At 41.4% G+C, this 22,618-nt stretch overlaps 1 protein-coding gene across 4 annotated transcripts in view; it reads left to right on the forward strand.

Annotated features, from left to right (window-relative positions):
- Nucleotides 1-22,618, forward strand: part of LOC127623424 (lysine-specific demethylase 6B-like) — a 116,008-nt gene that overhangs the window by 90,875 nt on the left and 2,515 nt on the right. For 3 of the 4 annotated variants that reach the window (XM_052097890.1, XM_052098003.1, XM_052098071.1), the window contains 19 exons: nt 1,999-2,072; nt 10,718-10,810; nt 12,413-12,505; nt 12,983-13,106; nt 13,222-13,317; nt 13,418-13,628; nt 13,801-14,037; nt 14,169-14,336; nt 14,524-15,027; nt 15,241-18,359; nt 18,464-18,590; nt 18,773-18,878; nt 19,013-19,218; nt 19,313-19,407; nt 19,578-19,646; nt 20,398-20,546; nt 20,673-20,787; nt 22,118-22,305; nt 22,460-22,601. In XM_052097890.1, the coding sequence (XP_051953850.1) occupies nt 12,988-13,106; nt 13,222-13,317; nt 13,418-13,628; nt 13,801-14,037; nt 14,169-14,336; nt 14,524-15,027; nt 15,241-18,359; nt 18,464-18,590; nt 18,773-18,878; nt 19,013-19,218; nt 19,313-19,407; nt 19,578-19,646; nt 20,398-20,546; nt 20,673-20,787; nt 22,118-22,305; nt 22,460-22,601 (5,651 nt within the window). In that variant the 5' untranslated portion in view covers nt 1,999-2,072; nt 10,718-10,810; nt 12,413-12,505; nt 12,983-12,987. Of the gene's footprint in view, nt 1-1,343; nt 1,761-1,998; nt 2,073-10,717; nt 10,811-12,412; nt 12,506-12,982; nt 13,107-13,221; nt 13,318-13,417; nt 13,629-13,800; nt 14,038-14,168; nt 14,337-14,523; nt 15,028-15,240; nt 18,360-18,463; nt 18,591-18,772; nt 18,879-19,012; nt 19,219-19,312; nt 19,408-19,577; nt 19,647-20,397; nt 20,547-20,672; nt 20,788-22,117; nt 22,306-22,459; nt 22,602-22,618 lie in introns of those variants that run through there. The other variant, XM_052097934.1, reaches the window with a different exon arrangement.

The raw sequence follows: 22,618 nt of genomic DNA on the forward strand, positions 1-22,618 counted from the left end.
GTTGCGTCCGTTCTATTTTTACTAGATTTACGGCACTTCTCTGGCCCGTCCACTGCTCTCATCATTGTCTTTGAAATTAGTTTGTTCTCAGCTTCAAAACTAGGTTAAATTTAATGTCACGAATTAACCTTGATTAAGCCACACTATTATTTTTCAATTCATATTAAAGGTTAGAAGATTTTGAAAAAGATTTTGGGTTCACCCAAAAATGAAAACTATCTCATAATTTACTCACCCTTTTGCCATCCCAGATGTGAATGACTTTCTCTCTTCTCTTGGACACAAATTAAGATTTCAAGAAGAATATCTCACAATGCAAGTGAATGGTGGCCAGAACTTTGTAGCTCCAAAAATCACATAAAGGCAGCATAAAAGTAACCCATTAGACTCCAGTGTTTTAATCCATACCTTCAGACACAATATGATGTGTAGTTGAGAAACAGATCAATATTTAAGTCCTTTTTTACAATAAATGTACTCTTTCACTAGCCCTCATTTACTCTTCTCTCCTAAGAGTTCTTTTTTTGTTTTCGCCGATTAGCAGTCTTCGAGCATATCGCCACCTACTGGGCAGAGAGGAGAATTTATAGTAAAAAGAAAAGGACATAAATATTGATCTGTTTCTCACTAACACCTATAATATCACTTCAGAAGATATATATTTAACCACTGGAGTCTTATGGATTACTTTTATGCTGCCTTTATGTGCTTTTTGGAGCTACAAAGTTCTGGCCACCATTCACTGGCATTGTGAGGACCAACAGAGCTGAGATATTCTTCTAAAAATCTTCATCTGTGTTCTACAGAGGATTGAAAGTTACACGCCTGGGATGGCATGAGAGTGAGTAGAATAGATTATTTTCACTTTTGGGTTCATTTCAGTGACGTCTATCATACTGTAGATCAAATCTATCCGATCTACTTGGTTGTTGTTGTTGAAATCTAATGATCTTGTACTCGTTTTAATTTGTTTTATGAATAGCATATAGCCAACACTACAAAATGACCATGAGCTTTTGGTAAGGTGCTATATAACATAAAAAAGTGTCTTCTTAGTTTAAAAATTATTATTTTTATTATCCTCCACTGAATAGCATGTCCCAAGACTATATATGGCATGGAGCTTTTTGTGTCAACACTGGAATGACTGAGGAGAGGGAGTCTGGGGCTTAGCTTTTTTTTATGGATTAATGTTTGTTTTTTGTTTTTTTAGAATGATGCGTGATAGTCGTGTTCAGAACTATTATTACTAGTTGGGAGGCGGAACTGCCGTACCAGGTGGCTGAGCGAGTAGGACAGTCACGAGTTCGCTTTAAATAAGGCAGCAGGCTGAGATGCACAGTTTGCGCTGTCAGGGAATTCCGGGCCGTGGGGCTGACGTCAGGTCTGAGAGGAGGCGCTGTGACCTGAGAGCACGCGCGCGTGTTCCTGTGAGCGGTTACGCGCACAGCCGGAGCTGTGTGTCCCTTTAAAAAAACAGAACCGCTCAGAGCAACTCGACCCTCTGTGTTCGTTACAGACATACAAACAGAGAGAGAGAGAGAGAGTGAGAGTGAGTGAGAGTGAGTGAGAAGACTAACACAACGACAACATTACATATCAGCAACACACCCTCTGTGGGGAAGCAGAACAGACTACTTTTGGCGTTAAGACCGGAGGATCTACGAAAACAGACGGTTTTGTGGATTATTATTGTTGTTAAACTGGGTTGGACTGATATATTCCTCTGCACGCGCTAGAGAAGTTGGCGACATCCACCGGTATTTATGGGAATTTTAGTCTCACGTTCGTGTTTCAGCTCATGTTTTTGTTTCAGACAGCGTTACATTTCATTCGGGCAGCGTTTATAACAAAAGCGCCGCCTTGTAATTCAAGCGCTATATGTGATCACCCATGATTAAATGACTTCCCCCTTTGACACCTTTCTTGTGACCCATAACGGACTAATCGAATCAGATGTACGGAAACTAAAAGATGTCCTCGTTTGTTCTCCAACAGATCCTGTCTAACTTTTGGGATCCAGGACTGGAGGAGACGCAGTTGGTCTCGCGGGACCAGATTTACGACTAGAGGTAAGTCAGCTGTCCCGCTTTGAACCGGTCTCATCATTATTACCCCTCTGGCAAACACGTGACTAATTCATAATTGAGTGTTGGTCGTGACTGAATGCAATTACGGTCCTTATTACAGCGTGGCAACAGTCTGTGTGAATGAATGTGTTGTAGTAACGGGTGACGATGAGAAATCATTACTACCCACCAACACAAAGCGTGAACTTTTTTATCGTTTAAAAGTATAATATTAGGACAAGGCATAGTGTAACTCTTGGGCTGGGTGTTTTTATTGTGTAACTCGTTTTAATGTGTGTTTCTGGATGTTAACGGCAGAAAGCGTTCATGTTTGTAGAATCTCGGCCCCACGTGTGTCGGTAGGAGCAAAGGGGGTTGGGTTCACTGTGTAAATTGGCCCGGCTCGGCCCATCCCATTATTTGAGCCCTGCCTACAGTGTCAAACAAAGTCATTCACATAGAAAGTTCCGCCAGCCTTGTTTTTAATTTCACTGTAAATGTCAAGTTACACATTCGGCAGATGGACGTCTCCATTGCGTCGCGTCTAGCGCCACGGGCGTTGCGTTTTTAAGGCGGCTTGTCAAGTATAACGCATTTGGTGTAACGCCCCCTTAAATTACAACCTTTTCCAACTTTCAAAAGACCTGTGAGTGTGTGTGTGTGCACTGCTCTTTGTTTGACACGAGTGGGCAGGGCTCCTCTGTGGGGGATTGGCCGAGCTGGGCTGTCTCATAAAATTGAATGGATTGCTTCAGCCTGCACTCAACTAAATGCGACTGTCTGAAAGGAAATCGTTTGCATCGTTTTCTATTACAACAAGACTGTATCCTAGCCTGTGGGTGGGGTGTGTGTGTGTGTGTGTGTGTGTGTGTGTGTGTGTGTGTGTGTGTGTGTGTGTTTTGGACGTATTCCGGTGTCTGGGTTAGGGAACATGGGGGAAATTTCTCTTTAACAGACGTGAATAAAGGTGATTGACTGTCGGTTGCGCGAGCGAGTCGGGACACTACATTTTATGAGCCGCCATAAACACCCGTGGAAGTAAATATGGGGGTATATGAGGGCCAGGAAGATCCCTTTGAAGATCGACTTCCGATCAATTAGCACGACTGACGTGAAAACAGAGAGGCCGCGTTTGCTTCTCTTTGAAGTTGTGGGTCGTAAATATTGACAGATGTTTTCCTCAGGGTGTTTTGAATCACCCGCCTTCTCTCTGAATCCGAGAATGAATGGAACGTCACGCCCTTTAATGTGACGACATAAAACCGTAGAAGCTAAAGAAAGAAATGTAAAAGAATGTTGGTGAAAATGCAGTCATTCTATTACTGTTATATTGCTAATCTGACAATTTCTTTGGGGATGTCCTCATATAAGACAAATGTTAATAGATTAATAAATAATAGTATATAATTGTATTTTTTTATAAAGTACATTGTCATTATAAATATATATATATATATATATATATATATATATATATATATATATATATATATATATATATATATATGACAATGTACTTTATAAAAAATATATATATATAAAATAAATGTATATAAAATAAATAAATATATATATATATATATATATATATATATATATATATATATATATATATATATACATAAATAATAGAAGTCAATGGCATGTCCCCACTTGGTTAGCTAGGAATGTGTGTGAATGGTGAGTATGTATTTTCAATTGATAATGGAACAGACAGGAGGGTGTGTGTGGTAACTGTGGAGGTGTGTGAATTTGGTCCAAACTGGTGGAGAGAAGGGAGAGCTGTGTGTTTATGTGTGTGTGAGACTTTGAGGAAATAATGAGGTTGAATCATAGGTCAGTGGGCTTATAGGGGTGCTTACTCACCGTACGCTTATCATTGTCAGCCTTTGAGAGTGATGACGACAGTGAGCCAGGCTTGCGAGTGTATGTATGCCGTTATGCTGGTATTTCAGGACTTGCCTGACGATGAAAAGTTTACGTTGGCTGTTAGAGTCCCCATTCCATTGAGCTCTAACAGTTGCGTGTGGGTGTTTTTCCCATGTGGAGAGTGTGTAGTGCTGAACTTTTTGTGGTCAAAGGAAAAGGAAGTGAAGTATTAATAGGAATTTTGTAAGATAAAGTGTATCTGTGTTGGTGTGTCTATGAGTGTGTGTTATTCATATGGAGTTTTATTTAATGCCATAGACGGTGTTTGACCAGAAACAACATGAAAGGAAAAGGAGTTTCATAACATCTGATACAGAATTTGTTCCTCTCTGAGGGGCTTATTTTTTCCTTTGTCACCTTGCCGGTTTGTGTTATCTCACAATTTGGCAGAAAACAAGAGTGAGAGGAAAAGAGAGAGTGAGTAAAATAAATGGGGTGAGGTCATGAAACTAGAGTGGGAGGGATTGAGTGAGGGAGTGAGAGTGTTGGAAAACAAAAAAGATCAGTCATGTTTCTCTGAATCGTTTATTATTCATTTTTTTTGATGGAGTGAGCAGGATGTAAGACGCAGAACGCTGACATGCTTCATAACGTGGGGGGAGACGACATGACTGAGGATGGATTGTTTTCCAGCATCGCGATATGAGCACACAAACACTTTATCTTTATCTCACAATTCAACCTTAAAGTTACATTTCTTCATCTATTTTTGGTCAATAACCAAGGTCTCTCACATCCCTCTCCGACATTTGTGAGCGTCAGACAACCTGTTGCCATGCAACCAAGACCCAGCTTGTTTGTTATCCTTTTTCTAACTAATAACGTATAACTTTATCTTTGTGTTTGTGTCTAATGCACTGGGTTCTGGGAAATGAGGAGTACGTATGTAGGAGGGGACTTTTGGGGGCTAATGAAACAAACACAGATTTGGTTCAGATGTTCCTGTAATGAAGATGTAAGGTGCTTTGATGGCTACAGAGAGTGATAATTTCTGGTACTTCATATTCATAATGTTTGGATGAAAGAACAAACTCATTTTTCCTGACATGACACAGTGACACATTTGTACAGACTGTGTGAAACTGAACACATTTCAAGTTTTCTCACAGATGGCCGTGTAGACACAATCCTGACTTTCATGTCTAGCAGACGATGTTCACACATTGAGTCACTGACATTCACTAACCCACAGCACTTTGTCTTTCAGCTTTTTGCCATTTGGGATGTGTGGTTGTGTGTGTTTTGTAACACATGGGCACACCAGTCACTTTTTCCTGTTCCTTAAAAGTTTTACTCTACTTCTCAGAAGGATTGATACTCAAGTTGCCTGACCGGAATATGGACATAACACAGACAGTCTGAGATCATAACAAGCAACTACTGAGCTTCAGAATAAGAAACCAGACACTTGATCAGTTCTTGTATTCAGTCGATGGGCCATTCATAAATAAATACACACAAAACAAGGTTCCACAGGATGTTTCATCATTCCCCTCAGTCCCTTTAAAGCACATTCTCCCTCCCCTCTTTTGAGAGGCCCGCTTCCTGTTGCTCTGACGATAATTTCCTGTCTTACCATAGTTTGATCTCATTCTGTTCTGCTTTCTTTGTCACATGTTGGCACATTCACAGACAAACACAAAAGTCCAGGTGGAGATATCAAGATATCTAAACTTCAAGGCTTCATCTCTTTATGTGTGAAATGTGTCATTTCTGTGCCACTTGTCAACAAACTAAATTGCAAAAATAAGCACTTTTTTCAAACTGATTCCAGAAATCTCCCCTCATCTTCCAATGGTTATTAAAACAGATAGCCCTGCTTTAAACTCAGACAACTGATCAAGCCAATGTTGCTGTGATGGGTTTGACGGGTTGCTCAAACAAACAGGAACGTTTTGATAGTAGGGATGCACCGATGTATCGGCCAAACATCGGTATCAGCCGATATACGCCTTGTTGACTGACATCGGCCTATCAGCAAATACAATGTCATTCACCGATGGCAGTGGCCGATGTTTATCTGCTTTTATGTCTTTGTTATTTGCGGTCGACTTGGACAACAGTTGCCTAGCCAGCTGCAGTTTCGGAGAAGATCCAACAGGTGGTACTATAATACCACCCAAAGCCACTGGCTAGACACAACTCTGGCATGACTTAAGAGGGCAACGGATGCCATGCGCACGTGTGGTTTGTTTTCAAATAAGTGCAAGAAAATGTCGGTGGTGTGGGAGTATTTTACCATTTTTACCAAAAATTTCATCTGAAGATACAGCCGCTGTCACCCATCGAAGCTACTCATTGGTGCCAAAAGCGCAACACACATGCTGCCCTCTGAACTCGGTTAAAAAGCATTTAAAGCCGCTGTTGGTTAATTATGATCTGATCTGGATAAACTCGCGCCACGATTAGACTCGTTAATTTAATAACGCACTATCAATTGTGATTAAAACATGCTGGTGATATGGATGCCGCCATCTTTGATATTTACTTAAGTCACTGTCACTATGGTAACAGCTGTTAGAATAACGAGCTTGACTTTGGTCGTTCATTCATACAGGCTGCATTCAAGCCGCAACTGAAAGCTGTTGTATGAACAGGACATTTCAAAACTTACACCTGTATGTAAATGTGTCAATCCCAAACACTGACTGTGTGAACATAGAACATTAAGTGGCCTAAAGCTTCTTTTATGATAAACATCAGTGTCAGTAATGCGCCTTGCTCAAGGTAAGGACTCAGCCTGTTTTCTCAGCAGTGCTTACCATAGTGACAGCACCAGACACTGGTTATTTACTCTTAATAGGACATTGCCACTAGAGTTACTAAGAAAAGCATCAGGTTTCTCTTCGAGTTGACTCATACTGAGTCATGAATTCAAGATTCAAATCACTCTGAATAACGTTGCTGATCTTGCCGTTGCTTTTTACACTGATGAATGGCAGTGAGTATTTTAATTATTAGAATCACATGAGGATCTTTATTGAATGGGACATATATAGTCAACATTTTCTTAGTGTGCCTATACACTGCTTACATTCCCTGTTTGAATAATATTAGCCAACATATTTATTCAGCGGACACCAGAAAGACAACTACATATTCTCCTGAACATACAATGTGCAGATAGAAGGAATATGGTTACAAACCTTTTGGTGTTTATTGAATGTCAATATGACATCACTACTAGTGATATTAGCTCTTATCTTAAACTGTTTCATCCAGATGAATATATTTGTGGTGTCTAGCAACCAGAGAACAGGAGTGTGAACTGTGTTTGAGTAGGTCGAGGGCATTTATATTGAAAAAGTGAGCAGGGAAAACAATAATGGTCTCTGACAGCAAGATTTGTGGTGGACATTTGTGACATTCTGAAAGCATGATGAGGCCAGTTGTGAATGTATTGTAGTGTTATTTTTTTTAGTGCAAGGGTGAGTGAAGGTTGTTGCCAAGTTACTCGCAGGCATCAAAGTCTGCAGAGGGGGCTCGGGTGGGCAGAGAATCAGACAGTAATGAGTACTTGTGTGTGTCCTGAGCTGAACTCACTCTCTGGATGACGAGGAACACTCCCTGTATGTGGGTTTTTGTGGAGGCTACAAATGTGGGCTTTGAAAACAGCAACGCCATCATGATGACTTAACCGTGCATCATTGGCAGAGGCACAGATGGAAGACAACAGGCATAATCTCACTGTGACTTTGGATTTCCTTGTGATTGTGTGTGTGATCTCCATCGGACATGGGTTATGTAATGGCCAAATGTGAAAGCTCACCCACAGGCCCTTCCATCGGACCCCTTTGCTCACCAAGGAACATTCCAGAACTCTTATTTCACCTGATTCTTTCACCACTACCTATCCTTGTCTCCAATCTGTTTACACTCTTATGGTTTCCAAGTGTACAGTGCTATTCCTTGATTCCATTCCATCTCTCATTCCCTTCCACATTCGCATGCATTTAGCTGCTTCCTGGGACATCATGGCAGGAATCACTGGTGAGAAAATGCTGTCATGTTCTTGGATGACTTCACTCACATGACCAATATCATTATTTTAAAATAATCTCCCTGTGTGAGACCTGATTTGGTGGTAGTGCCCAAATCGATCTCTTGTGTCCATTTAATTGAAAAGCAAATCATAAACTCAATCACTTCAGATGTGAAAGTGTTATCTTTGATCTCTTATAGGGGTACCACTTTCTCTGTTCAGCTTTACACTTATAGTTGACACAGCAGTTTTTGTTTGTTTGATTGGACTGGGTTAGTGGGAGATGCCCACTGATGTGGCCTTTTATTTGGTTTGGTGTTTTTGGTGCTGATCTGGTAACTGTGATGGACAAGCCAGTGACTGGAATAGTTGTTTGATGTTTGCTGTCATGGGGATTTTTATCAACCTAAGGGGTGTTGTGGGAGTGAATGGGGGATTTTCTAATTATGATGTCATTAAAGTTAAATTCTTGAATCAAAAGTGATTAAAATGATTGGCCCTCCAGACTTGTAACAGTTGTGTTTTGTTACTGATCTTATTAGATATTTGTAGTCTAAATACATGTGATATTTCTAGAAAACAGTTCTCGTTAACTGTAGCATGAAAGCAAAAGCATATGCAACGCCTTGCAGTACACCAATAACCACACAGCCATATTCACTCTTATAATCAACGCCACCGCAGGCCAACTATCCTCTTCTGTTTGATCAACATCGGTGAGTTTCGATTCCCCACTTTGGTGAAATGGGGGGGAATCCCACTGTAATTTTATAGTACACCATGTTTATGCATCCAAAACAACACACCATGGCAAATATCTTTGACTGCACACTTTCAGAACTTCCCGATGCTGTCACTAAGGTGGGCGTCACCAATCACCTGACCTTAAAGAGTGAGCGAGAGGGGGCGGAGTCTAGGGTGTGGGGTAAGCCCTTTCCGTGGTTGACTCATGGGAGTTCCCCAGTTAGATGGCAAATAGTCACTGATCGTAGCTGTTAGTAGAACTGGTGTTTCGATTTATCTCTTTCAATAAATGTTTCATTTACAATTAAATCAGTTTCAATATGCTATATTTTTTCCCACATTACTAAACATGCATAACATGTTCTCTTAAAATTGAGGCTGCAGCAGTATTATAGTGCATATATTATGAAATGTGTTCAATTGTGTTTTTCAATTTTAGAAATAATGCAAGTCAGGTCCATATCTACGGCAGTTGACCGTGTGCACATGCTGCTTTGTTTTATGCAACTATGGAAACAAAAATAATTTATTTTCCGCTAGAAACGCATTTATTTTTACCTAAAATACACTCAGTTTCTTGAACCCATCCCGGCACACTTTATCTCTCATGGAAAGTGTTTTTCCCACACCACAGTTTTCACGTGTGAGTGCTGGCTGTCCACACCGATACCTCACTATGAGAGGCAGGCTTGTTTATTCAGAGACCTCCTCACAATAACTCTCACCATTGTGTGTGTGTGTGTGTGTGAGAGAGAGACAGTATCATGGATTTCTTCTCACTGTTGCCCTAATCACCACCCAAGAGTTCTCAATGATTTAGACAGTTGAGGGACTTTGCTTTTGATTGACTTCCTGTTGTTGTCTTAAAAATTACAATTAGTCTGTTATCTGTGCCTGTTATGTAGTAGCATATGAATATATAGTAGCTGCTTATGCAGGTCAAAAGCCTCATAACATGTAATTCTATGTGTTTTTGGACATGAACCATGGTCAGGTTTTCCACAGTCATAGAAAACATGGAAAATATCAGTCATCATTATTACCAGGGCCAGGAAAAGTCTTAAAATCATAATTTATAGCAACGTCAAATGTTTGTTGTGAAAAATTGTTTACAGACAGATTTTCGATTTTAATCACAATTCCAGTGGATCAGAAGTTTACATACACCAAGTTAACTGTGCCTTTAAGCAACTTGGAAAATTCAATAAAATTATGTCAAGCCTTCAGGTAAATGGCCAATTAGCTTCTGATATGAGTCAATTGGAGGTGTACCTGTGGATGTATTTTAAGGCTTTCCTTCAAACTTAGTGCCTCTTTGCTTGACATCATGGGAAAATCAAAAGAAATCAGCCAAGGACCTCCACAAGCCTGATTCATCATTGGGAGCAATTTCCAAATGCCTGAAGGTACCAAGTTCATCTGTACAAACAATAGTACCGCTCAGGAAGGAAACACATTCTGTCTCTTAGGGAGTCTGTCTCTAAAATAAGATTGAAGATTTTATTTTATTTGTCACGTTTCAAATATGTATTATAGTTCACTGTAATTTGCCCATTAAAATATCTAGTCAATGGAAATAAAGTAGTTCTTTATACTGTACACCTCTTAAAGAAGATGTTAATAAAAGCCTCTTAAAAAAAGATGGGGAAAGGTTAGATTTGCATGATGACTAAATTACAATAAGTGAATTTAGGCCTAATATAAATTTAGAAAAATATAAGCGTGTTTCGTTCTAATATAACTGTAAAATGCCCACCATGTATTTCAGTTCGTAAATGTCCCTACCACAAAGCACAATCTCCCCCCCCCCCGGGTTGCTTTCAACACCTGGTCTGTCACAGGTTAGTGATGGCACAGCTGCAAAGCCTAGCTGTTTTACTGTGCTTGTGCTGATTAGATGGAATAAAGCCAACGTACAAGCAGATTAGGAAAACAAATGAGCGTAAACTCAAAGCACTGATCACTACCACTGTGTTTCTCTGTCTCTCTGCAGTGATCCACAACCACAGAGTCAGCAGAGATGATCAACCAATGGTGCTAAACCCTGCAGACGATTGAAAGGTGGTGCTAGATGCTGATTTGACAGGTAGAAGTGTACATTCGAGATTGAACAGTATGTACAGTATTTTGAGTGTGTGTGTGTGTGTGTGTGTGTGTGTGTGTGTGTGTGTGTGTGTGTGTGTGTGTGTGTGTGTGTGTGTGTGTGTGTGTGTGTGTGTGTGTGTGTGTGTGTGTGTGTGTGTGTGTGTGTGTGTGTGTGTGTGTGTGTGTGTGTGTGTTAAATCCAGACTAAATATGCAGCATGGGAAAAAGTGACAATGAACTGCAGCATCATGTTTATTTCGGTCCCCACTACAAGCTACATCCAGCCTTCCTGAAATATCACAGAAGCCTTTTAATAGTGCGATAAAGTGAGCCAGAGAGGATTGGGTGGGCCGCTCTGCACTGTAGGCTCAAAATATACACATACGAACACACACACCAATTCTGTCTGACTAAACCTGCTGAGCAAGGAATGGGTCATGCGCAAACACACATACACACTCACACTCGCTGTCTAAATAATCTGTGTACTGCCATGTGTTTATCTTTTGACTAGTTATCATATTCAAAATTACATCTTAACTGTGAAGTAGCTGAGAATTAAAGGCCCGATGAGAATTTCAATGGTTTGTCATTCAGAGAGTTTGTAGACTAACCCATCAGGTAAGACAGCATTTTATGGATGGCAAGTTTAGTCCTGGCAGTATGTAAAGCATATATCTGGTTACTGTGTGTCCCCAGAAGTTGTATAAATCTGACAACCTCCCTTTAGGGATGTCCTCAAGGGTTAAAAGTGTGTGTGTGTGTGTGTGTGTGTGTGTGTGTGTGTGTGTGTGTGTGTGTGTGTGTGTGTGCTATAGAAAGAGAACCTGTGTATGTCACTCCATACTCTTTTGCCAAGTTCATAATTAGTGTGTGCTGGGCAACTTTCCTATATGCACACATATGCGCATCATGTGTGTACTTGCCAATATCTGAGCATCCAGTGTGTGTTCAGAATGCGTGGGAAGCTTGGTGTGTTTGCATGTGTGGGTGTTTTGAGAGCACAGCCGGTCTTCTCACTTGGAGTCTCCCTAAAGAACACTTTAATTTTAGATCCCTCTTTCTTCCCTAATCTATCCATCCATCCTGTTCAAGCCTTCTGCTATTCCTTCCCCCCTCGCTCTTTCTGTCTATTCCTCTCTCCATCACGCCTGGCCTAATGAGATTAACCTCAGTGTCTTTCCTGTCATACACACGTAAATAATCAAACTCGACCAACACAACACAAGTACACACACTCCTTTATGTACATGGCACACAGACACTGCTGGCTTGACTCCAGGGCTTTGCTCTACTCGTCCCTCTGTCCCTTTGCCAAGAGGCCCCAGGAAGGGTTATAATGACCTCGGTGTACTCTCCCTATAGGTGAACTCCCACAAGCCCATCTGCGCTCATTTTCCACCCATTGGAATACAGAAGAGCACTGCCCCCTAGAGGTAGCCTGTGGTTCTGAGATTAAAAAGAGTTCTTTTGTTAATAGCTGCCTCCAGGCCAAACATTCATAGAGCCTACAAAGGATGTTTCCCCCCTGTGTTTAATGGATTTGGCTGTATATTTGTGTTACCCTAATATCCCATCTTTCTTCTTTTCTTCCTCTCTCTAGTTGTCAGGAGTACCAGAAAACAGCTTCTCCTTCATTTTGGTGAGTGACCCTCTCTGTTGTGCAGTGGAGGGCTTCACACTCACAGCTAGTGTGGTGAGTAAACATGTCTACAGTTACACTGAGTGGCCTTGGTAGATTCTAGTGTTCACTTGAACATTAGTTGGATCAGTAAGGACATTTAGTGTATGTACAGTTTACATGTTTGGCATATACAATGTCATTTTATATGGCAGCTCATTAAAAGAGAGATTAGTTGCTTGCTTCACTTTCTGATATATCAGGCCAGTCTTAAGCCAAACAAAGGCAGCACAGACGCTTAGAAGTTTAATGGTTCAGTGTCACAGCCACTTAACTCTTTGGATTCTCTCCATTGTGAAATTATGCTAAAGTATTTAAGTATTATCCACTCATTGCCGTGTATTGGTTAAGATATTGATATTTTGTGCTATGGAAATTTGAACAGTATACATATGTAACTAGGTCTCAACATTGATATCTTCTCTAAACAAATATATATTTTTTTCCCCTCTGTATATGTAGATGACTAAATTGTGTTTGTTTATTGACTAGGCTGAATGCATCACACAGCAGAAAAGTTCGGTGGGTGCAGCACACGGGACCCGTTTCCTCTGGACGGACTCAACCGGAGACCATGGGCTTCCGTGGGCAGCCGCCCCTGGCTACCTCCCTCCAGGTAAATATACCTCCACATCAGGGCCATATAATATTTATTGTGCGTATCATGCAAGAATAGATGCGTGAAACAAGTGATAATCTAATATGGTTTATGAAACTTTCTCTTCTGAAAGGTGCTTACCTGGTGTCAATCAACACCAATTATTCCCCCATCTCCCACCCAGTCATATGCCTGGGCTAAACCATCCTAGTAAATTCTTAAATAATGGGTGAGTCTCTATAAAGCTGTTTTTGTTATTTAAAAAAATACTTCCCTCTTGCAAGGTAGGACATTTTATGTTTGCTAATGTGTCTTTTTTGAATTTCTAGTCCCTTACCTCAAGGGGATAAGCAGGACCTGTCTCAGGCTTTTATGCCAGGATTACAAAGAGTGCCCCCAGCACCTCCCAGGCCTTGGGAACCAACAAGAACTGGTCAAGGATATGAACCATTGCCTGGTGATGAACACAACTGTCTGCACAGTGGCTACAATGCAGGGCCTCCTGCACACCTCACTGTACGAGCCAATCAGCTACTGAAGGTACATATTGACTTTGATATATTTATGAATGACCAGCTAGCATCTACACTGAAATTGTTGTACAAATTTTCATGTTTAAGGATTTAACTGTATGTGAAGCACTGAATAATTAAACTGTATTTTATGGCCAAGAACCTCTCACCAAACTCTGTCTCTTCCCTCCCACCACAAGTATGGTGCTCCTCAGCATGGCTCCCGTCCAATGCCTCCATTACCTGATCTATGGACTCAACCTCAGACTCTGCAGCAACCTAAGGGACCTCACTCTCAAGCTGGGCAGTTAAAACGGCCAGGGCCCCCTCTGGGAGAGCACTCCGTTATCCAGCACACCCCTGATCCATCTCTTCATCGGCTCATGGAGGTCTGTCCCAGCCCTAGCAAGAGAAAGAAGAGCTCTGGGTCTGAGCAGGTTGGCGAACCCTTTTTTAAATATAGCTCAAGGGTATATCTTATTTTGTGGCATCATCTCTGCATCTTTCAGTCCTAAAGCTCTTGTTAAACAAGTGTTGTAAAAAGGACTCTCTTTTCTGCTTCTTACAGCAGATTCCTCATCCAGCCATGCAGCGCATAACTGGGCCACCTGTAAATTTGAATCAGCAGTCGTGCTCTCACTACCCCCTACCCAAAACTGGCTTTTGGAACCCATTGCACAAAGGAGGAGGACCCTGGAACCCAGCTGAATGCAAAAGTGGGCCCATCGATTTCCAAGTCAGTCACCTCTGATTTTATTGTTAACTTTTTGTTAATTTCTTTATTCTGTCTTGTATTTTTGTATATAGCATCATCTGGTACTACCATGTACCCAAACCTTACAGTTTTATGTGTATGTACTTAAATGTCATTTTACATTTAAATGTGACCTTGCTTGGTATTTCTCCTTATTCTGTCTTCATAGGATTGCGCTAAGCCACGAATTGGAAGTTTCCCCTACAAACCACCTCCCTTGAATTCCTCAACCATGTCTCCACCCACCATTCCCCCTACAAGAGGTTATGTACAGAGCAGAGTTCCTCCACCACAATCCCACAAGGCCACTCTATCACCACAGTCTCTGGGACCACCAGCACCCAGCCCTCACATCCAACATCCTACATTCCCCTACCCCAACAACAGACCTTCAGTTCAAGGGGAACCACAGGGTACTACTCCACAAAGAGGACACGATTCTGGAGTGAGTTCTTTGGATAACCAGGCTCCACCACCTACATTCTCCTTATCAATGCGGCCAGATAGAGAGCGCCCAGCACCCTCACCAGCAAACCACACCACTGTGCCTTACAGTCACCCCCAGTTCCAGCCTCACCCTGGACTGGTCCATTCCACCAGCCCATCGGCCACAGTACCTCAGCACAACCCCCACAAACCCTGGAAGAACCAGGTGACACACAGACAGCATGCAGTAAGTGAATCTCTCAGTTTTAAGTTAAATTAACTAAAGCTTCTTCTTATGCACAAAATAGCTTGAAGTCGATCTCTGATAATGTTTAAATTCTATGAATCCATTAAGTTAATAGCATGTACAATGTTATGCTGTAAACAATACAAATGTTCAATAGCATAAATATTTTGGCCCACCTTTTATTGACTTTGTATATTGAATATCTCTCTTTAGGAGTCACGTGACTATTCAGGCACAGGGGATTCTCAGGTTACCCCTAGCCTTTCCCAGGCACAGAATAGGGTTGGTGGAGATAAACAGAGTCCAAAGACCCCCCAACGTGTGAGCCCTCCTCAGGCCCCTGCTCGAGCACCTGTGATTACCCCAAATCTGGAAACATCCCATCCACCTCGTTCCCTTAAACTTTATACCAATGATGGAAGCATCCCTAGAATTGGCTCCGCACCCCCCACCACCTGCTCCAACCCAAAATCCCTAAGCAGTTGGAGACCCACTGACTCTTCAGTGCTAATCTCAAACCCAAACCATGTATCCATGATTGAACCACATCCAGGGTATCAGGGCATCCACCCTGGTGTTGGAACACATTCATACCCACACAGAATGGCACAGTCTCAGCTTCAGCCGTCCACTGTACCCCACACTGGACAAGGTATACCTAACTACACCCCAGTTTCCTCTGCTCCTTCCACCCTAAACACAGGGCTTCTGAGATCAGGAGAGAGTGTCATCACCAGCAATACCTCAAACACTCTCCCACAGACAGTCAATTCATCCTTGCATCACCCTCAAGCTCCAGTACACTTATCAGTCAAGTCATCCATACAGTCAATGCCTAACAGTTCATACACAACAGTGGCCATTCAAGGATCCTCCTCAGTTCCTCAGGCAACTACTACTGTCCCAGCCTCGGTCTACCAGAGGCCCTGTTTGCAACCTGCTGCCCCAAGTCCTCAGTCCATTTCTGATGCTTTAAATAAGCTTGATGCAGAGCTGCAGGGCCACATGCAAGCAGAGGAGAGAAGGAGAGAGCAGGAGGAGGAAAGGAAACGGAATAAAGAGAGACAGGAGGTAGAGAAAAAGCCACACAATGAATCTGCCATCAAGTGTCTAGAACGTTTGCTGTCAGTTACTGCAGCGGAGCCTCCGCCCCCTCTTCTCTCTCCAGCTAAGACACCTTCTTCCATCTCATCTCCTAGCCAGAATTCACCACCCTATCCCTGGCTGAGTCGAGGTGGAGTGCCCCCACGTCCTCCTGGAACTACAGCAACCCTTATGGAACGACTACTGCCGCCACCTCTCACCCCTCAGACTGAGTATGCACGTGAGAAGCAAAGGCAGAGAGAGAAGTGGAAGAGTGGAACATCCTTCAGTCCTCCATCATATAATCCAACATACTCCAAGCCTGGTCTTATGGGCCCCTTGGTCAACCACACAACACAATCAAAACCCAACCCATCCAGAGACCACACCATACTAAAAGGCTCTCATAATGTTGGAATTAGGGATGCTATACCCAACACCCCACCCTTGAGAGAGCCACCTAAACTTTACCAGGCCTTTCCCAAGGATGCTCACTCTTCTTGCACAACAATCAGCATGACTGCAAGCAGCTTTCAAAAACATATACCCAGTAAAGGGCTTGGAAGTCTGGGTAGCAGTGCTAGCAGCTGCAGTGGTGACTCTGATAGTGCCCAGTTTGAGGAGGAACCCTCCGAGCTCTTGCCTGATGGATTAGCTAACATTATGAAGATGCTTGATGAGTCCATCAAGAAAGAGGAGGAGTTGTATTCTTGTCAGAGTGAAAAACAGACGGTACCAGAAACTATATTTTCTGCAAATGTGGCTCCAATGAAGGGTTATTTATGTGCTCCAGACCTCATACCTGCCCTAAAACAATCTCCAACAGAAGATTATCAGCCAGTTGGCCATACAAGCCCACCTGTGTTAAGTCGGCAAGGTTCATTGGCGTCTCCTTGCAGCCGCACATCTTCACTTGAGGAAGAGGATGAGGTTCTTAAGATCATTCCCAAGCCTGCCAATGTCATTAGCATGCAGTCCCAAGAGAGCCTTCTTGCCACAACAGGACCCAACTATCGCCATAGTGACTTGGCTAAGCTGTATGGCCTTCCAGATGTGGAGAAAAGTGAGGATGATGAAGAAGCAGATCGAGAAGATGAAACCCCATCTTGTTCACCACCACCTCAGCGGCCACACCTCCATCAGACAGGTGTGAACAGCATGTTTAAAAACCTTGCATCTGTGCTTGAGAGCCAGAAATACACCTACCGTGGTGGACCCTTTGGTCGCCCACCTCCCTCTGCTTTTGTGGGAGTTAAGTACTCTTCCTCTCTTTCTCTGGGACCTGACATTTGCAGGCAACAACAAAGCACTTCCCCAACATCAGCTAATCACCCAGGCTTTAGCAGTCCAACCCAAACCTCTGCCAGTAGTAACTCTCGCCCCCTCTCACCTACAGGATGGGTGTCAGAGAGGAAGAATGACACTAAGATTAATCAGTCAGATCTTGTGGTCAGTGGTGATGAGGTAGAAAAGTTAGAAGAACCCCCAGGAGAGAAGGATTCTGAATTTATGACAGAGTTAATGGAGATGGAAAGATTACCAAAATTGACCACCATCTCAGAATCTTCACTAGCGGAACTTGGTCATAGCTATGAGGTAAACAAACACACACTCCCTTCTACAGACTGCTCAAAGGCAGAGTTGCACGAGATTTGCAAACCTGTTAAAGAAAAGGACCGACATAGAGACCAAGAACGAGAGAGGAAACACAAACATTTTAGCAGTAGCAAGAAACATGAGGACAGGAAAGAGAAAAAGAAAAAGCACAGAGAAAAACAAGACAATATGTCCCTTTCTTCATCTTCCTCATCCTCCAGCTCTAGTCGACGGCACAAGGACGGAAAGTCACATAAGGAAAAGAAGAGCAGGCAGGTGCTGGGTAACTTGGACCTTCAAAGTAAAGAGTTCAGGGAGAAGGCTCAAGAGCGTGATGGGGATAAGAAGAAAAGGAAAGAGGAATGTAGTCGACCCCAGAGTGAAGGGGAAGAGTGGGCACGGAGTAAGGACAAGAGTAATAACTCTGGACGTTCCTCCGAAATCCCATCAGCTTCATCATCATTATGTTCTGATGACTTTCAGAAACTGAAGGCATTGACAGATGGGCCACCCAAAGAACTAAAAATCCGCCTAATAAAGGTAGAGAGTGGAGACAGGGAAACATTCATTGCTTCAGAGGTAGAGGAGAAGAGGATTCCTCTGGAGGAAATCACCATAAAGAACACAGCTAGTGAAATCATCAGAGCATGCAAGTGAGTTTAGTTTACATTCAACAATTTAAGTTTCAGAAATGTCATATATAGTTGATGTTATTTAGGCCATGATAGACCATAAGAAATATGTCTTTTTGTTTCAGGGGAGCTCGCATGAAAGGGAAGTTTAAGGAGTCTTACCTCCTACCTGCCTTCTCTGTGAAACCAATTATGACCACTAAGCAGCCCATCCCTCGAGAGAAACTCAACCCCCCAACACCTAGCATCTATGTAAGCTTATGTTCTTAAAAAAAAAAAAGAAAAGAAAAAAGCTCACTGCAGTATCTTGTGCACCCTTGTGGCCATTTCTTTAATACATGCACAAGAACCACTCTACTCACTGTGATGGCAAGGTTGATGTTTAGTTGCAAATTTAAAGCATATCATAATGGAGCCATGGTGTTTCTCTGCAGTTGGAGAGTAAAAGAGATGCATTCTCACCAGTGCTGTTGCAGTTCTGCACAGATCCTAAGAACCCCATCACTGTCATTAGGGGACTTGCTGGCTCCCTAAGACTAAGTGAGTTAATGCATACAAACATACATGTACATGCATAGACAGATAACACTTCATTTTGTAACAGTGCAGTTGTGTCCTTACTATTATTAAAACTAATTGATATTCATTCTCTGTTTCTCCCTTCCTCTTTGTAGATCTGGGTCTGTTTTCCACTAAGTCATTGGTGGAGGCAAATGGGGAACATTCAGTGGAAGTGCGGACACAGGTCCAGCAGCCAGCAGATGAGAACTGGGATGCTAGTGGTACTGGCCAAACCTGGCCCTGCGAGAGCAGCAGGTCGCATACAACGATCTCAAAGTACGCTCAGTACCAGGCCTCCAGCTTCCAGGAGAGCTTACAGGTATGAAAGCAAATACACACTCCTTAGTTTTCCAATAGAATAGAGATGTTTACATCATCTCCCCATACACGCATGTCATTATCTTGTTTTGCAGGAAGAGAAAGGCAGTGACAATGATGACGATGAAGATGAGAAACCAGCCACTGACACAGACAATACATCCAGTAACTCCCCAGCTCCAGGTTCCAGGTAATTAATTTCAGATTACAACAGCAATTAACTCTTGAATTAGCCAAAACATCTACTAAACATTATTATAATAAGAACAATTGGTTTAACTTCGATCATATATGTCTCTGATATATATCACCCTTCTTCTAAAATGAATAGTACCCAACACTGTTTTACTGTGTTTACAGTTCAGAGCAGAAAGCTGTGGGAAAGATCATTAAATTTGGCACCAACATCGACCTCTCTGATCCTAAAAGGTAAGACCATTGAGCATTCAAATAAAAAAACATTTGCATAAATGTGTGCAGCTTCCTTTTGCCTATGTTTCTCTTTTGGATGATATGATAAATGTTATCCAATTCCAAAAAAATAATTTGTGAATACAGAAATAGAATATTTCCCCATGTGCTGCACAGCTAAAAACATGTGCCAAATAATGTAGATGTATTCAGTAAGACGCCGTTTACACCTGATATTAAGATGTGCTTTGGGTGGTGTGACCAGGTCAGGACAACACACATTGCTGTTTAGTCCTGGCCACTTAAATGTGACTCCTGTGACCACTTGTGTTTGTATTTTGATGGGAGAGTCTCTGATGTTATGACAAAATGCATCAATCTCAATGTCAGCATTTTACTGCATGATATTTAAGAGCAACAATTTCAGAAAAGACAAAGAAAAAGCTTTTTCAAAGTCTCCAAGGGGTGTTTTTTTTTCTCATTTTAAAGCGTTCGTAACCGGCAATGGTTCAACTTGTTACCGCAGCGGTTGATTGACAGGTGGTGCTTAGCTGCTGTCAAAGCTGCTGTTCGATTTTAGACCTCAAATGCGATGTGGTCACATGCATTTTTGACTACATTCTATGTCCTTTTTTTGATCGATCACAAAACATTTCTGACCCCTTTTACACCTGTATTTAGCGCTGACCACATGTGACCAGATAACTCTAAATGCATCTCAATACCACGTGTAAACTGGGTCTAAATGCCATGTGTCTTGTGCTTTTAGATGGAAGCCCCAGCTGCAAGAACTGCAGAAGTTGCCGGCATTTATGCGTGTGTCCTCCAGTGGGAATATGCTGAGCCATGTTGGTCATACAATTCTGGGCATGAATACAGTACAACTTTACATGAAGGTCCCTGGCTGCCGCACACCAGGTTTGTGAAAGTGACAAGTGTGTCCTAGTGAATCTGAGTTTCACTTGCTTGAGCAGTTTTGCATTAGTGTTTATTTTGTTGTTCTCTATTAAGGTATAATTACATTTTTTATATTTCTGTCATCAGGACACCAGGAGAACAATAACTTCTGTTCTGTGAATATCAACATTGGGCCCGGAGATTGCGAGTGGTTTGCTGTCCATGATGACTACTGGCAGGCTATTAGTGATTTTTGTGAAAAGTAAGGAACTTTAGATTTTCTAGACACACCATTATTTCAGATGCGATTATTGGTCCAAGGGTTAGTCCAGTTATGATCGAATTATTAGTCACATTACTTTTTTTGTTTTTGCTCGTCTTGTATTCCAAATAAAATCAATAAGAGTATATTCGGTAAAGGTTTCCTTCATAATTTATGCGCTTTTATATTTCTTATCGGATAAAAGATTTATCCACCTCAAGTGCATCGGGGGTTTTTATGCACTTTTTTTAGATTTTATTCGTATCTTGGTGTTTCCATCCAGGAGTTTTTATGCAATATCCCAAAATGTGTGTAAAAATGTGTTGATTGAAGCCCAGCTATTGTGGATCTAAATATAGTGATGAATTTGAAAAAAATAGTTTTTATTAAACAATAGTTGATTATGTTACCAAATTGAGTACACAATAGGCAGGGTTGTGAGGGTTACTTTTGAAATGTATTCCACTACAGATTACAGAATACATTAGATGTAAAATTCCATTAGATTACTCAAGGTCAGTAATGTAATCTAAATACTTTGGATTACTTCTTCTTCACTGGTAAATTTTTTCTCTTGTTTTGACTATAAAACCTCTGCCAGTACAGTAAGACAAAATACATATGTTAAAAATACATTCTCTGAAAAACCTAAATATCTTATGCAGTGTTGTTTCTAAAACAAGATCAATCAAACTGATATATATGATTTTTGATATTTTTACAGGTAAACAATAACAAAATTATCATCAAGAATGCCCTAATATTCAAGATCTTTCTAGAAAAAAAGCAATTATGATCTAACATGATTTTTCTTGATCGTGAATATGATCAAGAAATATGTGTTACATGTGCATGTAAAATTACTAGAAATAGTATTTTAGCTTAGAGTAAAGCTGACAATTTACACAAGGTTTATTTCTATTTCTTCTGCTCCAAACTTACTTCTCTGTCTGCTCGTATGAATGTAACACATCATAAGAAAGTGTTTCACTGCTGTTCAAATGCACTTTGGATCACAGCATTTATATGTATAAATGTTTTCCATCTGAAAGGACTAAATATTAAATGAAACAAATGACAATAAAATACCAAGTAATCTCTTCAGTAATTAAAATACATTTGAATGTAACTGTATTCTGATTACCAATGATTTAAATTTGTAACCGTAGTGGAATACAGTTACTTATATTTTGTATTTTAAATATGTAATCTCGTTACATGTATTCCGTTACTCCAAAACCCTGAACATGGCTAATCCTGGATGGAAATATTTTATTTTTTGAGAATTGCATTTATACTTAAAATTTCTGATTGATTTTTTTTCTCTTAGGCATGGAGTGGACTACCTTACGGGATCATGGTGGCCAGTTCTGGATGACCTGTACCGCTCTAATATACCTGTGTACCGGTTCATCCAGAGGCCAGGAGACCTGGTATGGATCAACGCTGGCACTGTACACTGGGTTCAGGCCGTGGGATGGTGCAACAACATAGCTTGGAATGTGGGGCCTCTCAGTTGTAAGTACCCAACACCCAATTATGTTTTTAAGTACATCTGTTCCATTATTTCTCTCTCTGTTATTTTTTTATCATTCAAAAAGTTGCGGTTCTTGTTCAGTTTCTGAAAAGCTGCTTTGCTAGTCCTTAGCTCACTTTTGGTTTATCTTTGTAGCATATCAGTACCAGTTGGCTTTAGAGAGATTTGAGTGGAACGAAGTGAAGAAAGTGAAATCCATCGTTCCTATGATTCATGTGTCCTGGAATGTAGCACGCACTGTCAAAGTCACCGACCCAGACACTTACAAGATGATCAAGTGAGTATGCAGTGTCT

This window comes from Xyrauchen texanus, chromosome 1, assembly GCF_025860055.1.
Source record: "Xyrauchen texanus isolate HMW12.3.18 chromosome 1, RBS_HiC_50CHRs, whole genome shotgun sequence".
Taxonomy (NCBI): domain Eukaryota; kingdom Metazoa; phylum Chordata; class Actinopteri; order Cypriniformes; family Catostomidae; genus Xyrauchen; species Xyrauchen texanus.